General features: G+C 37.5%; 2 protein-coding genes across 4 annotated transcripts in view; both read left to right on the top strand.

The window, feature by feature from the left end:
- Window positions 1-32: 32 nt before the first annotated feature.
- On the top strand, window positions 33-3,172 carry LOC135779586 (probable thiopurine S-methyltransferase). Of its 2 annotated transcripts, none has more exons than XM_065290359.2 (9): window positions 33-102; window positions 991-1,138; window positions 1,659-1,751; window positions 1,823-1,955; window positions 2,148-2,200; window positions 2,304-2,378; window positions 2,550-2,635; window positions 2,753-2,797; window positions 2,979-3,172. In XM_065290359.2, the coding sequence occupies exons 2-9, from the start codon at window positions 1,044-1,046 to the stop codon at window positions 3,095-3,097; spliced, it is 699 nt and encodes a 232-aa protein (XP_065146431.1). In that variant the 5' UTR covers window positions 33-102; window positions 991-1,043; the 3' UTR covers window positions 3,098-3,172. The 2 variants fall into 2 exon arrangements, with proteins under 2 accessions (XP_065146431.1, XP_065146440.1); XM_065290368.2 differs by having other exon boundaries at window positions 42-114.
- A 2,018-nt stretch (window positions 3,173-5,190) lies between these two features.
- Window positions 5,191-15,378, top strand: part of LOC135779551 (exostosin-1c) — a 67,395-nt gene continuing 57,207 nt past the window's right edge. Inside the window, exon 1 of one of the 2 annotated variants that reach the window (XM_065290322.2) lies at window positions 5,191-6,168. The gene's annotated coding sequence lies outside the window, so the exon portion shown is untranslated. Of the gene's footprint in view, window positions 6,169-12,978; window positions 13,000-15,378 lie in introns of those variants that run through there. The other variant, XM_065290328.2, reaches the window with a different exon arrangement.

Here is a 15,378-nt window from a genome sequence, read left to right as displayed (position 1 = left end):
TGGTTGGACGCGCCAGTACTACTCGTGACATAATGGCCACGCCCACTTTACGCAGTACTTCCTGTTATGAAGATCGTGCAGACACCGGTTCTGACTGAACTGGTAAGCTAAAATGTAATTAAACATTAAAAGTGACTTATTAAATGGTAAATGCGTTAGTTCATGGTTGTCTAATTGTGCCAAAGTTATTTTAAATGGTGAAAGCGTTCATTTGTGGTTGTCTACATTGTGCCAAAGCCATTTAAAAGTTAAGAGAACTATGCTGACTGACCCCAAACTGTGATCTAGTTAGATCAATTGTACGTCTTTTTTGTTTATAATGATTATAATAAATGTAAAGAACTTTGTCTAGTTTTATCAACGTAAAATCTTTTTAACGTTGTCATCCAGTGTTTGTATGAATTGCAGACTGCAGAAGAGAGAGATAACGTGTGCTGTTGATGAGTATTGGTCATGATGATTGTGCAAATATTTCACATGCTTTTAAACTGAAAAATCACGCAACTCTTTAAGCATTGGCTGAATGACTTACTTTGATTTACAGCAAAGTGGATTTTTATGTCTTTTAGTTTATACAATTAAAAAGTCGTGATTTTTTTTTAACTACTTTAAATTATTTTAATTTTCAACTACATAGTCCTACTTATTAACAACATTGTTGTAGACTGTCTTATTATTGGATGTTACATTTTCGTAATAAAAAGTTGCTTTGGATAAAAGTATCAGATGCTAAATAAATACATTTAAATATTATGTTGCTTTAAACAAAAGAAAATGTAACCAGATCCATAAATGTACGGGTAGTATGTTTAGGGCAAAGTCCACTTACTGGGCCCAGGGCAATGGAGATCACCCATGTTTGTCCCAGCTTTGTGAATTTTTAAGATAGCCCTACTATGCACATTTTCGCTATACTAATATTGGCCGTGTGAAACCACAGAACAAGTGATTGATGATTCTGTATTGTATATGCAATGCTGTTATTATCAGTTCCAGAATCTAGTTGCCGAAGAGACCAAAACCATCTGAAGACAAGAAAAAACATGTCAACCCAAGCAAACCGAGTGATGGCTTTGTCTGAATGGGATGACAGGTGGCAGGAGGGAAGAACTGGTTTTCACAAACCTCAAGTGCACGAGTAATTACAGATCCACACTTTTGGTTAGGGATGCACCGATACCACTTTTTTGGAATACGAGTACTTGCATTTCAGTACTTGCCGATACCGATACCGAGTACTTAATAAAAAACATGATTTAAATGTACAGGTAACAGCTTTAGTCATATAATTTAAAAAAAAACAAAGGACTAGTTTTCCAGTTTGTTGTAAACTCTGCCTCTTTGGACAACACAAGAGGCATTAACCCCTTACACGCCGCTCAAACATAGACATTTCTCAGACCGTAGTATCGATTCCAGGTATCGGGGGACTTTACACGAGTACGAGTACTTTAGAAAATGTGGTATTGAGGCCGATACCCGATACCAGTATCGTTATCGGTGCATCCCTACTTTTGGTCCTTAGACCGGATATAATATTACATTCAATAACCTCAATAAGGTTAAATGGTCCATATATGTGTAGAATCACACAATGTTATTAATTAAGAACATTATTTGATTTGATTTCCGTTGGATTTTTTCTTACTTATTTTTAGATTGCTGAAAAACAACTTGGACAAAGTTGTAGGTGGACGAAAGGGTATTCGATTCTTCTTTCCACTATGTGGTAAAGCTGTGGACATGAAATGGTACGGGATCAAAAATGTATTTTAATTAAAAATATTAAAACATTTCCGTAATTTTTCCTTCTTGTTTTCAGGCTGGCAGACATGGGTCACACAGTGGTTGGAGTTGAATTTGCAGTAAAAGGAATTAAACAGTTTTTTGAAGAGCAGAACCTTACATACAGTGAAGAGCTGGTACCAGAAATTCCTGGAGCGAAGGTTTTCAAGGTATCCGATTGATGGCCTCATTTTGTCACAGATATTACAGAATGACAGTAGTGGTCTAACTGGTCTCAAAACTCTCATTAATGGAGCCAGATGGAATTACAGAACCCCAAAATCATAAAATGAGTAGCTAGGGTTTGTTTTGTAGCCTGTTGTTTTCTGTGTGCTCAACTAATGCATTTTACTTCTTCTCAGAGTACGGATGCAAAAATCTCCATCTATCAGTGTGATTTATACAAGTTCTCCAGGTGCGTGTTTTACCTTATAATTTTTGATGATAAAATATGCTGCATGAAATCATTTATCTCTCTCTCTCCCTGTCTCTCTCCCCCGGTCTTTGTTTATATGCAGTGCAATTGCAGGAAAGTTTGGAGGGATATGGGATAGAGGAGCACTGGTTGCCATTAACCCATGTGACAGGCAAAAGTAAGTTGACCTTTTACACAAGGGATGGTCATTATTGCAAAATTATACCCTAAAAGGGTGATCAGGACCTGATACGTAGCTGCCTGTACATTATCCCTCACAAATTATTTTTTATTATATACGCCCATACTGTTAATCTGTATTTAAATTTATATCTTCTTAATTTGCAAGGTATGCTAGTCTCCTTATTTCCTTAATGGAGAGTGACTGTAAATATCTTCTGGATACGTTGGAATATAATCCTGAGTTGTATAAAGGTAACATTAGAAGAGAAAGCTAAATACAATATAAGACTCTTTTCTTTATAAAGCATATGTGTTATGTACAGTATATGTAGTATTTGATCATTTCTAATTGTCAAATTTGACATACAGGTCCACCATTTTTGGTAACAGAAGGGGATGTGAAAGATTTATTTGGTGAGTTCAGGTCTTTTGAAACTTACCTTTAGTATTTTATTTACTAGTAATTGTTATTCCCTAACTAATAAAACTAAGCAGGTTTTGGACACTTTTTAATTTGTCTTATCTGGTCAGGCTGGAAGACCAGCTAAACACTGGCTAAAACCAGCTTGTCAATAATATTTTTCTCTTATTGCAGGTGTGGCCTGTGACATTGAATTGCTTCAGACTGTAGATGGCTTTGAGGAAAGACACAGATCATGGGGAATCGATTCATTGACTGAGAAACTGTACTTTCTCACTCCAAAGACACAATGATTACTAATCACAATGACACCTTATATTGGTTCACTTTTATCAAAATTGTTGAATGAATAAATATCCTTTACAATATTTTAAAAGTGTTTTACTATTTAAATCAATTATGGTGATTATTTAAATGTAATCTTTGAGACGTTTTTACCTGCAATACACATACTTTATAGTGAATGGTGAAAGTTTTTGTTTGACCACAAGAGGGCATTAGATGAAAAGGGAAGTCTGCACAACATGCATGTCTACAACCACGTTCCACAGTGGTGGATAGTAGTGAAATATTTTTACTTTCTGCTTTTCATTTTTCAAGTATCCATATTTTATCAGTGTTTTTTCTTTGGAACACATACATTCCAAAGCATGAAGCATATATTTAAGCACATTAAACATCTAGTACTTTCTTCTTACTTTCACTTGAGTAAGTAAAATAAATTGACATGTTTTTGGTTATACAGTATGACTTTGTTTTAGGATGTACTTTGTTTTAAGTATGGCCTGTTTGTTGTACCCGATGGTCCGCGTACAGTGCGTGCACTCTAAAAAAATTATTCAGGGGATCTGTTGCCACTGCTTAATAAAATGCATTGGTGCAAGTTAAAAAAATCCTAATTATTGATTTAATTAAACTAATTTAAGTTGCTAACTTTTTTATTTGGTTGTCCTGACATAATTGTGTTGATAATTACATCAACTTAATATTCTGTGTAACATCAAATTAAATATGTGTTAGTTTGTGTAAAACATTATTCAAGTTGTCGTAATTCACTGTATTTAGCTTGATAACTTAATTTTTTTTCAAGTTCAGGTTTTAGGTTCCCAGTATGCTTTGCATGGGACTTGATAGTGAGAGTGCACTTTATGTGACCTTTTGGTTTTGTGGCCTTAAATTCCGCGTCCCACACGGACTCGTAGACTATGTGAGCACGCGCTATTTAAAGGGCTTATAATTCATTGCTAAAAAAGCTATTTTTTTGTATTTGGTATAATACAATGTGTTCGAGTGGTTCTTGGTTAAACAACACATTCTTTTCCATACCGTACATTTTTGAAGCTCCAGATTTCACTCTCTTCCTGAAATGCACGGATTTGAAAACCGCTGTGTCCCTGATTGGCCAGGTAATCTGTACGTTATGATTGGCCTGAATACCTCTGACGTCAGCCAGAAATGTGACGCTCTTTACCGTGTTTGAAAGATTCGCTCACAATGCAGGAATTCGCTCACAATGGGAGGAATTATGACAATGTCGGTCTTGTCTACATCAATCCCAGGAAGTAAACTGTTGCCTACAATCCATGTGTTTGTTGTAGTCAAAGAAAAGAGATATACGTCTGTACCGATCTGTACTTTCTCACTCCAAAGAAACAATGACAGTTCTAGGTGTAATAATAGACTGAATAATAGACCCATTTTAATCCACTTGTATTACATTTATAGGATGAGAAAAATATCATCTAAAATATTTTTTTAAGTGTATCACTATTTTAATAAATTATGGTGACTATAAACTCTTTGAGGCGTTTTTACCTGCAGTGCACATACTGTATAGTGAATGATGAGCGCTTTCTGTTTGACCACAAGAGGGCAGTAGATTAAAAGGGAAGTCTGCACAATATGCAGTATGTCAACAACAAAGACAAACATCCCTTTCCATGTTTTAAACAGACTAGACTGAAATTGTAACGAAACAAGTATTAAACTAGTCATATACGTTTTAGCTCATATTTGTCTTTTTATATTTCTTGAACACTGAATGTTCAGGTCATAAATTTAAGTTCACGTCTCTTCCATGTTAGCTAATTTTTTATGCAAACAAATATGTACTTGATAACTTTATTGACAACAAGTGTTTTATCAAGGCAACGTGTTACGTTTTAGTGTTATTTTTAAATTTCGTAAACTTTCTTAACTCGAGCAGATAGTTTAGCTTGTCAAACAAAGTTGTCAACAACAAAAAACATGAAGCTGTGCCCTTTGGCCTCCTCCGCTGACGCGCACCGCTGGCCAGATGTGCGTCTGTTTACTTTAAATTTAGCTCGTGCGAAGGCACCGCGAGTCCCCAAGCCAATCACAAACGCTGGGGGCGTGGTCGACTGTAATATTGAGGATGCGAGGTAACGAACAATGTAAACCCATATGCGGGTGGATATCGTGGATTGGCATTATTTGTACATTTTATAAAATTGTCTAAATGTAAAGAAAAAGCGATTTATCATTGGACGTTGGCGGCATCGCGTTGAGCCAGAACCGGGTGCGATTGAACGGAATTTGAGGTAGTGCACCGTTGAAGTTCAGCCAGGGGTTACTGACAGACAAAACAACGGTCTTGCGTTGTGCATCCGCATCGCTTTAATACTTAATTAATTCGGTACTCAGATTTTTTTATTCAAGGCCACGGAGACCTTCGGTTTTAAATGTGCTCCCCACCCCAAGGGCACAGGCTGCGACCATTGTTTCCTCGTCATATTTCATACACAACAACACAGCGCTGTGTTCCTGCATGCACCGACAGCTCACTAAAATATTTACGTGGTTGCTGGCGTGTTTGTTAGCTTTGTGAATAGACGGCAGCTTGTCTCCTCATTCTTTCTAACGACACCACGCGCAATTAAGGTAAGAAGCCACGTTATTGCCGCGAGACCCATAACTGAACTTAGACTTATATAAACAATGTATATAAATACCCACAATGGAATAGTAATATAGCCTATGTAAGAAATCCTGCCTCTTATTGAGTGGAAAGAGCGGGAGAGACGCAGAAAGAGGTGTGAGATTACGAGCGAACGCGCGCTCGCTGCGTCTGCTCGTGCGATCCGTTCTGTAACTCAATCAGGTTGTAGAGCTGTGAAGAGAGAGGACGCGCTTTTTAGGGGCGAGAAGGAGAGAGAGGGGTGTCCACGGAGCGCTTCAGGGGTGGACCGTATGGCACGGGTGTTATTGCATCACCTAACATTGTGCTAGTGAAAACATAAGCAGGGACATTTGACGGAGAGAGAGAGAGGAGAGGAGGAAGCGTTCAGTGTCGGCAGATGATGAGGAAGGATGCGGCCATACTGAAGGACCAGCGTTATAACAGGTATCGCACTAATCTCACCTTTACACTGAAGAATAATAACAAAGCAAACGAGAGTAACAGTAGATATAATATAGATATAGTTGAATTTAACACATATTTCCAAGTGGTTCATGTTAAGTGCAACAAACTGACAATACCTAATTCATATCGCATTATTTAATTGTATTTATTATCAATACATATATGCTCCAATAGTTGAGCAATATTTTTATTAAATGCCTATTTAAAATGTATAATTTTCTACCTGTATAAATGAATGAGCCCATGAAGTATGCATGCTGACAGCAGTTATTACAAGTTAGACCTGATGAATATATGCTAGTATTTTTTAATCCTAGTAGTATTATTAGTTATATACTCACAAATGTTACTAATCTCAAACAATATTAAAACATGCCTATTTACAATGTTAAATTACTTACTACCTGCATAAATGGATCATAGCCCTATAAAGTATGCATGCTGACAGCAGTGATTACAAATTCGAGTCTGACATGTGTTACCACAGGTGTATTAGGAACACCACTGCATTTCACAGCGTTTGTGTTTTTAATTAGATCCCAAGACACCTACAGTGCTTAAAACAGTAACTTGCTTGTGCCTGATAAGTTATGTGCAGTTTTACTGTTTTAAAATTCGCAGTTATTTTGCCGTGCAAAACCATGCAGACTCCAAACCGTTTGGGGGAAAATGTACCACTGGGCTTGGTATGTGAATAGATTTCTTCATCATTTGATTTTTGTGCTATAATGAGAGCACCACGTGAAATGAATAAAGCGTCCACCCCTGCGGTGGAGTTGAAAGAAGAGGGGAATCGGTAGGGGATGGAAAAATGGCTGGAATCTTGACCCTTCTTTCAGGCTATTAAAACTCACTCCATAGCATCTCATATAACGTATATGACTTCATTAAGGCCAGAGAAAGGTAACGGAGAAAGGAGGAGAATGGGAATGAATACCCAGGCATTGTGGCACAGCAAGCTCATGTTTTTAATAGGTCTATGACATTCAGAGTAGATTTAGGTTAAATATATGCCCTGTATTCATACAATTATGACTGCTAGAGCTGATAACCTCCAATTGTCTCAACCCATCCTGTTTGTTAGCATAATTAGCCTTTGTGGCATGTGTGCAGAGAACATATTGTGTAGACTAATCATGCCTGCTGGTAATTATTGTTGTCCAGTAATTAAAACATGAAAGTAGCGGGAGGTTGTTGAACAAGATGTAACCGTCTTCTCAACCATATTGCACCAGAAATTACATGTCAGTCTGTGAGCACAAACAACTTTTTTGCCCTAGTTTCTTTTTTAATCTGCATTTGCTGATTTGAGATGACTCCAAAACTCCATGTCCTGTATGTTGTTCTGTTCTTAAGACGATTTGATTGAGATTTTTCACAAACATCTTCCACACTGAAATTACATTCGCATTAGTCATTTTGGTCTGTGTTTTCTCAAAAGCTCATCTGACTGCAGGCCAGACTGACGTCCCAGCAGGCTTGACCACAAGCTCAGCATGGGTCAGTCTCAGCACCACAAACATGCAGCAGAACTAGGCTGGGCAGTTGGCTCCAACCTTGCTGTCGCTTTCACTTGACCTGTAATGACAGTTTCTCGCGTTTAATTTTAACTCCGTCTCACCCACTTCACCACACCATTTGTATTTCTCTAGCATATAGCATATACAGTTGCCAGTAGCATTTTTCTTACACGTATAGCTTAGGGCAGCTGATGCTAAATTAAGGAGGAAATCACAGAGACGCACTGTATCTTTTGGAGAGCTTCAGCGAGAACGAACATTTTCTTAGTTGGGGCAATTCTGGTGCATTCTGGGTATATCTGAAAGCAAATGTGACCCTAACCGTGACATCCTAGCTAAAGCCTTTATTGTTATTGATTGTTTTCTATGCATACATACATCATCCTACATATATTGTAAAAAACATTCAGTGAAAATATAACCTTGCTACAGTATATTTAATATTGACTAAGAAAGGCAGTGTCAAAGATTGAAATTGAGCAAAAATTAAATGGATTTCACAGACGTGGCACAAAAATAGTCAGATGCTGAGACAGGTTAGAAAGTTGTAGGCTTCAAATACAAAATAATTACATCAAATCTTAAAAGGGAGGTCTTTTAACCGGAACGTTTATTAGACAAACTTTGTGTTGCTTCCAAGGGGGTTGGTCTTACAGTAAATCCCACAGTGCTCTGGTTACTAGAAATAGCTAAGTAGTAGTGATATTGAAAGTAATGTGTCATTTTTTTTCAGTGTTAAAATACTTTTTTCAATCCCAGATTACTGTGCTGTGGAAACTACAAGCAATCCATTTAGTTAGCTTGTTATAAACAATGCTAAGGCTGGGTATCGATTCAGATGTTCCAGATCGATTCAATTTCGATTCACAAGCTATCAAATCGATTCGATTCTCGATTCAATTTTCGATTCCGGTTCTCGGGTCATTTTTTATACTTGATTCTCGATTCAACTCAATGAATATAGATTTAATACAAATACTATTGCTTGCGAAATCTAAAATGCTTCCCTACCTCTTACTTTTTATGTGAAGGTGGCATCAACGTGGATGAAGCACCTAAAACCACCATTTTAAGCACTGAATGAAAGAATGACAAGTTCGCCTCTCGCTCCTTGGTAACATAGCGCAAGGCAAAAAGAGGGTGACATCTAGTGAAGAAGACTAGTAATTTGATTAGTATTAATCTTACGTTCAATGTTTGCAGAAAAAAAAACGATTATGCTCTTTGAGAATTGATTCTGAATCGACCACGTAAAAAAAAAAAAACGATTAATCGAAAAATCGAATTTTTTTTGCCCAGCCCTAAACAATGCCCATAAAAATAAAAAATTAGGCCTGCACGATATTGAAGGGGAAATGACATATGATATTTTATTTATTTATTAATTTTATTGCAATTTAGGAATTAACTTTAGCCTTGCATGTCTTGAAATCGCAGATTTTTTCGTTTGGATTTCTTGAAATCGCAGAAATTTCTCTCCGTCCTCATAACACTGGCAAAGGCGTCCACAATAGTTTTACTAAAAAAATGCTCGGTTTGTTCTGCAATGTTGGTATTGATGCTGAAAAACTATACATTTTGCAGCCCTATCACAAATGAAATCTCTTTAATATCTCAATTGTTTTTCAAAGACTAACGTAAAATCAGACGACCCGAGTTCGATTACCGGCTCGAGGTCCTTTGCCGGTCCCGTACCCCCCTCTCTCTCTCTAGTGTACTTTCCTGTCCTCTCCTAAACTCAGTGGGGGCTCGTGACTGCTCATCCGAGGGGTGCTAATTCAAAATAAGTGTTCAGAGTGTAATGTGTGTTGCTTGTGTTTTCAAAATATGTGTATGGAGTGTCATGTGTGTTGCTCGTGTTTTCAAAATATGTGTTTGTTGCGTCATGTAAACCATGTGCATCATGTGTTTTGTCAAAATAAGTGCCTGCTGCACACGCGTCAAAACCGTTTATGATAAAAGAGATGTTCACGTTCACAAAATACATGCAAGACACTCCCTTAACAGTAAACTCTGATTACGCATGAGATTATGCTAGAATGTGGCAAATGCGAGCGTCTCTTCTATCATAAACCCTTTAGACGCATCTGGAGCAGGCACTTATTTTGACAAGACACGTGATGCACATAGAATCACTCGACGCGCAGAACACCTATTTTGAAATTACGAAGCACACACATGACGGGCTACATACATGTTGCGCCCTCGAAAAAAAAAGTCGTCGGCCGCCACTGCCTAAACTACTGTCTGTCAATACAGGCAAAAATGAAAAAAAAAACTACTTGGATTAGATATTTCAATAGAAACAAACATTTCTCACTAATCATTCCAAACCAAAATGATCTAGGATATGCTATACGTGTTGGTTTCATGCTCTTCCTATATGTAAACAATTGCCTCAATAAATCTTTTAAGAAATTATCTTTTAAGAAATGTGACAAGGGACATTACAGAAATGACACACTTCACTTTGAAAAAGGAAGAAAAAATACACTTCTGAAGGATAAATTGTCCTCTAAGCAGGCTTTTTAATGCAGATCTGATTCATTCGTCAGAGAGGGAGACGGGCAAGGAGAGATAAGCTCTATGTCCAGCTGTCACACACTCATCATGTGAAAAAACCACTCGGGTTGTAGCGATCTGGGCAACAGGCACGACACAGGAAACTAACTCGGCATGCTTTCAACTGCTGCCTCTTAGCCACGTCCACCTGCTCGCTGTCCTTCTTCATATCCGTGATGCTTAGCCAACGTATAGCTTTTGACCTTACAAAGTGGAAAACACTTGTTCTGAAAAAGCTAATGAAGTGTCTGGAAGACGTATCGCTCAACGTTTCGAAGGCTGTGTTCACTTATTCAGCTGTTTCCTGTCATGGTGATTGAGCAAAACGCCATCACATCCCGATCTCATTACACTGCCTCCAGCTTGTTTCTAGACCTACCTCATTGTGATATATTGTGCAGAATAAGTGAGAAAGACTTACAGTGTAAGTGAAATGAAAGTAAGACTATGGCTGAATGGGAAAAATAGTGTTGTAGAAGGCAAATGAGTAAGAAACGTCTCTCTTGGCCCGAAACAACCGGTCACACCCTCTGTGTGTTTCCGGCCTTTGTCATCTGGGTTTTATGTTAGAGGATGTTTGGAATATTTGGAATGATGCTATGTGATCAGAATATAAAGAAAGTCGGATTACTGTTATATACTCACTGTTACGTATCGTGTTCCTGAAGCTCGGAGAGTATTGCGTTAGCACTGTAAACATGATATCAAAACATTTATTTTATGTTACTTTATCCTAACAAATTAAGTAAGTTATGTCAACTTATCACAGGTCAAAACTTAAAATAATAGGCTGAATTGACTTGCATATCCAAGTTGTTTTAACTTCATGCAGCATTTTTTATAGTGTGTGGGTTTTAACCCAGGGAACACATATACTAAAATGTATACATTGTAATGCATTGTCACTTTGGATAAAGGCATTTGCCAAAAATATTTAAATGTACATTTATTTGTATATGGATTTGTGTTGGTAATAAGCATTGGAGACACAACTAACACTTCAATCTTTGGCTATACAATCTCCCTGTTTTGCAGGTGGGTTACCCACATCCAAAAATGCACTGAATTTGCATTGTCCTATATTCAGGTGCGTTTGGTGTTCACAGCTATGCACAGTGTGAGTTATCTTAACCCTTGCAACAATAAATATCAGCATTGGGAAAAAAGACAAACGAAAGGAAAGCTGAGAAATCAATGTACTAACTAAGGTACTCTTGAATTAATAATGAGCAGCTTGTAATGGAATCCTCTGCATCTGTTTCCTGACAAATATGTGCCTGGGTGCAGTGTTTAGATGGGAAAAGCTTTACTATGCAAAACAACATTAGCACGAAGGTCTTACCATACATCACTTACATAAATATCTCATCCACCGTCATACATGCATTCACACACATGAGCATATTTCTATCGTATTATCTGCCAATAACCATAGATGCCAATAGTTGCTTTTTAACTCAAATGATTATGTTTTGAAAAGTGCAGCCCGTGTGTGTGTATGTATATATAAAAATTATATATGCACACCTTTTATTAATACAGTGCACACAAGCATACATATCTCAAACATATATAAGCAAGTATAATGAAGTCAATAACATTCATGTTACATTTAAAGGCGGGGTGCACAATCTCTGAAAGCCAGTGTTCACATTTCAAATCACCTAAACAAACACGCTCCTAGTAGGGGTGGGCCGATCCAATACTTTGGAACGGATATTGGGTCGATCCGGACCTTTTTTGCTGGATCGGGTATCGGAAAAACAAGGCCGATCCAAATCCAATACTATGCGTTACTGGTGGTTGTTACTGTCATGCTACAGAAAAAGCAAACTACTATAAAAGCATCATAAATGTTATTATACACTATATTCAAAATCTTCTTAATATATTCAACAGCCTTATGCGAAAAACAAATATATATATACTTTAGATATTTAAGGTCTCAAAAACTGAATGGTTTGGTGCTCGCCGAGTTAATACACTAGAGTAGCGTGAATTAAATATGTCACACACACACACACACACACACACACACACACAAAAGCCGTATTTTAAACATCTGATTAAAAAGTCTTTCATGTTGTGACAGTTTGCGCAATTAAGTAAAAATTTACTTGAACTATTTATTTGCTCAGTCGTATGTCCACTCAAAATCAATTAATAAATATTTAAGAACACTTACATTCTTTTAACTTATATCTTATTATTATTTTTATTCACTTGACATGATATTCTCCTGATTTTGTGCAACATGTTTTGTGTGTATATGTGTGCATATATATATTTATGTGTTTATACCTACACAATTCTAAATGGATCAAGAAAAATACTAGTATTGGATCGGTATCGGTTGATACTCAGAATACAGGTATCGAAATCGTATCGGTAATGGAAAAAGTGGATCGGCCCAGCCCTAGCTCCTAGTCCTATCCTATGGAATCTGGAGCTTTTTTATAGACCCGCCCCCACACTTACGCAGCCCAGGCAATGATGTTGTAAATGAGTGAAAGCAATATGCATTACTACGTAATCCAGGTCGAACAGGTTTTGATAGTACTGCATGTTTTAGCATGTCAGTGGTTATTCTCTGTTTCACACTGAAGGCGACGTTAAACGCCTGGCACAAGAGTAAGAGGCGGAGGTCGGATTTTTGCCACAGACAAACGGCTGCAGGAGACATAGATCGCATACACATGCTGCATGCTCAAAGACTTGCATAGCACAAGTAAGTGTCTTAGCTTGACTCAATTTGTTCAACAGTATTTGCTTAAACCCCTAAGAGGTTTGATCGAACTGAGCTCTCTATCCTCCGTGTCATTAGCTGACATGCCCCTTACTGCTGATTGGCTACAAGTGTGTTTTGGTACTCGGCCCGGACTCCCTTCTCCAAAGCGTTTTTCAAAAATCGTGCACCTCGCCTTTACTTTGTGAACGTTAAGTTTGTATACGGGCTGGGGGTGCATAAGAGTAAACCTATAGAGGAATTGAGCAAAAAGGCAGAGAAGAGAAGATAAATAAAGAGAAATATGGCAGGTTAGACCTGAAAGCTGTCTTTGTACATCGCCTGGCTGTATAAACACTGACCTTCTATCATGCACCGCACACACAGGTACACACTTTGATGAAAATTGACATCCGCCTTCCTTTCAAAACTGTCGCACAACACAAAAACAAGCAGCCTCAGTTTCCCAAAAGATTAACTGCCGTTAGATTTTAAAAGACGGGTTATGTTTTCCCGCTCGCTCTTGATTTAAGTTTCTTAAAGCCTCTTTATTTTTTCAAGCCCTTCATCTTCACTTCATCTGCTGAAGCTGAGCTAGAGCCTGCTGAGAGAGATGCTATCTCATTCCTCTTGTTTAACATGTTGACGGCAAACACTGCACCAGTGTGTGTGTGTGTGTGTGTGTGCGTATGTAAAAACAGCTAAGGATTATTAGACCACTGTTTTTGACCAATTTTGTACCCCTTTAAACAATAAACATCTCCTATATATGTACCTCTCTCTCTCTGAACTTACACACACAGAGTACAGTCAGACAAGTATTAATTAAGCATACTGTATACTAGTTAAGTTGAACCTCTCTTTTGCCGTAAAAAATACTGTAAGGATTTAATTTGGACACGCAGTGAAAAATTTGCACCGAACAGGGGTGGGGATGTTTTTGCGACTGACCTTATTGCATATGCATTTGAAAGAGATTCCCTTTCCAGACACAAAAATATTGGGGGGAGGTATATAAATGAATCACGCAATGTGATTTGCTAAGGTTTGGCTCTTGTCAGTTGTCTGGTATTTGCGCCATTACTTAACGCCTTAAAAAGCATGTTAAACCCTTAAACTGTCTGAAATTTCCACTCCCACTGGCGCTTCTTTGAAATTTTGCTCTCATGCCAATTTGCCCTGTTTAGTAAATCTGGCTCATAGTGTATTAATATTGAAACTGTGCAGCACATTTTACTTTGTACAAAAGGGCACCTTTACATCAAACAGGTTATTCCACAAAATAACTAAAGTAAAATGTTATTTGAGTCTTCAATAAAGTTTGCATACCCCCCCCTTCATTTCAGTTTGGCAACCACTGCACCCATTTCGAATTAAGGATGGTCTTATATTCGTGTTTAGTGGATTTTGTTGTAAAGTATGTTTTTACACTACTATCTAAGGTTTGTTTAACTACCTGTGCAAAGCACCTTAAAGGAAAACAACACAGTTTTTCAATATTTTACTATGTTCTTCCCCCAAATTAGACAAATTAAAACATACCTCTCTTTTTTCAATGCGTGCTCTTAATCTTTGTACACCGTGTCGTGAATATGTTAGCATTTATCCTAGCCCCATTCATTCCTTAGGATCCAAACAGGGATGAATTTAGAAGCCACCAAACACTTCCAATTTTTCCCTATTTAAAGACTGTTACATGAGTAGTTACACGAGTAAGTATGGTGGCACAAAATAAAACGTGGCATTTTTTGCCCAAAATAAAAAATGAGAACTATATTGTATGGCGGAAGAGCACTTAGTTTGCAGCAGTTCGACCTCGGGCACTGTAGCATCATGAACTCCCCCTCTCTCTCAAACTTCCTTAGTCAGGAGTGATGACGCAAACTAAGTGCTCTACTAAGTACTCGTGTAACTACTCGTGGAACAGTCTTTAAATAGGGAAAACATGGAAGTGTTTAGTGGCTTCTAAATTCATCCCTGTTTGGATCCTAATGAATGAATGGGGCTAGGCTAAACGCTAACACATTCACGACGCGCTGTACAAAAATTAAGTGCACACATTGAAAAAAGATAGGGATGTATTAATTTGTCTAAGCCGAGGTAAGAATATAATAAAATATTGAAAAACGGTGGTGTTTTCCTTTAACATTCACAATGACTAAGCTGTTCATTTCAAAGTGGGGTGTCTGTAATTTTAACCACAAAGCTCTGTCTTTTTACATTGGCTTTTTTACATTTCACCATGTTTAAAAATTCATCAAAGTCATTGCATTAAATAACAGAATATCTAGGCAAGTGGCACCTTTATAAAAGAAATATAGCGCAGTCTTTTCCTACAAAACAAACTGAAAGTTGTTTTGTGTTTCAATGATAAATATAGCT

This window comes from Paramisgurnus dabryanus, chromosome 19 (genome assembly GCF_030506205.2).
Source record: "Paramisgurnus dabryanus chromosome 19, PD_genome_1.1, whole genome shotgun sequence".
In the NCBI taxonomy this organism is placed as follows: domain Eukaryota; kingdom Metazoa; phylum Chordata; class Actinopteri; order Cypriniformes; family Cobitidae; genus Paramisgurnus; species Paramisgurnus dabryanus.
This window is presented reverse-complemented; position numbering and strand designations above follow the sequence as displayed.

Excerpts from the sequence above, each read along its gene's own strand:
- LOC135779586 (XM_065290359.2), top strand. The coding sequence starts at position 1,044 with ATGTCAACCCAAGCAAACCGAGTGATGGCTTTGTCTGAATGGGATGAC. Across the intron at positions 1,752-1,822 it reads AAAGCTGTGGACATGAAATG|GCTGGCAGACATGGGTCACA; the intron begins GTACGGGATCAA and ends TCTTGTTTTCAG. Across the intron at positions 2,201-2,303 it reads GATTTATACAAGTTCTCCAG|TGCAATTGCAGGAAAGTTTG; the intron begins GTGCGTGTTTTA and ends GTTTATATGCAG.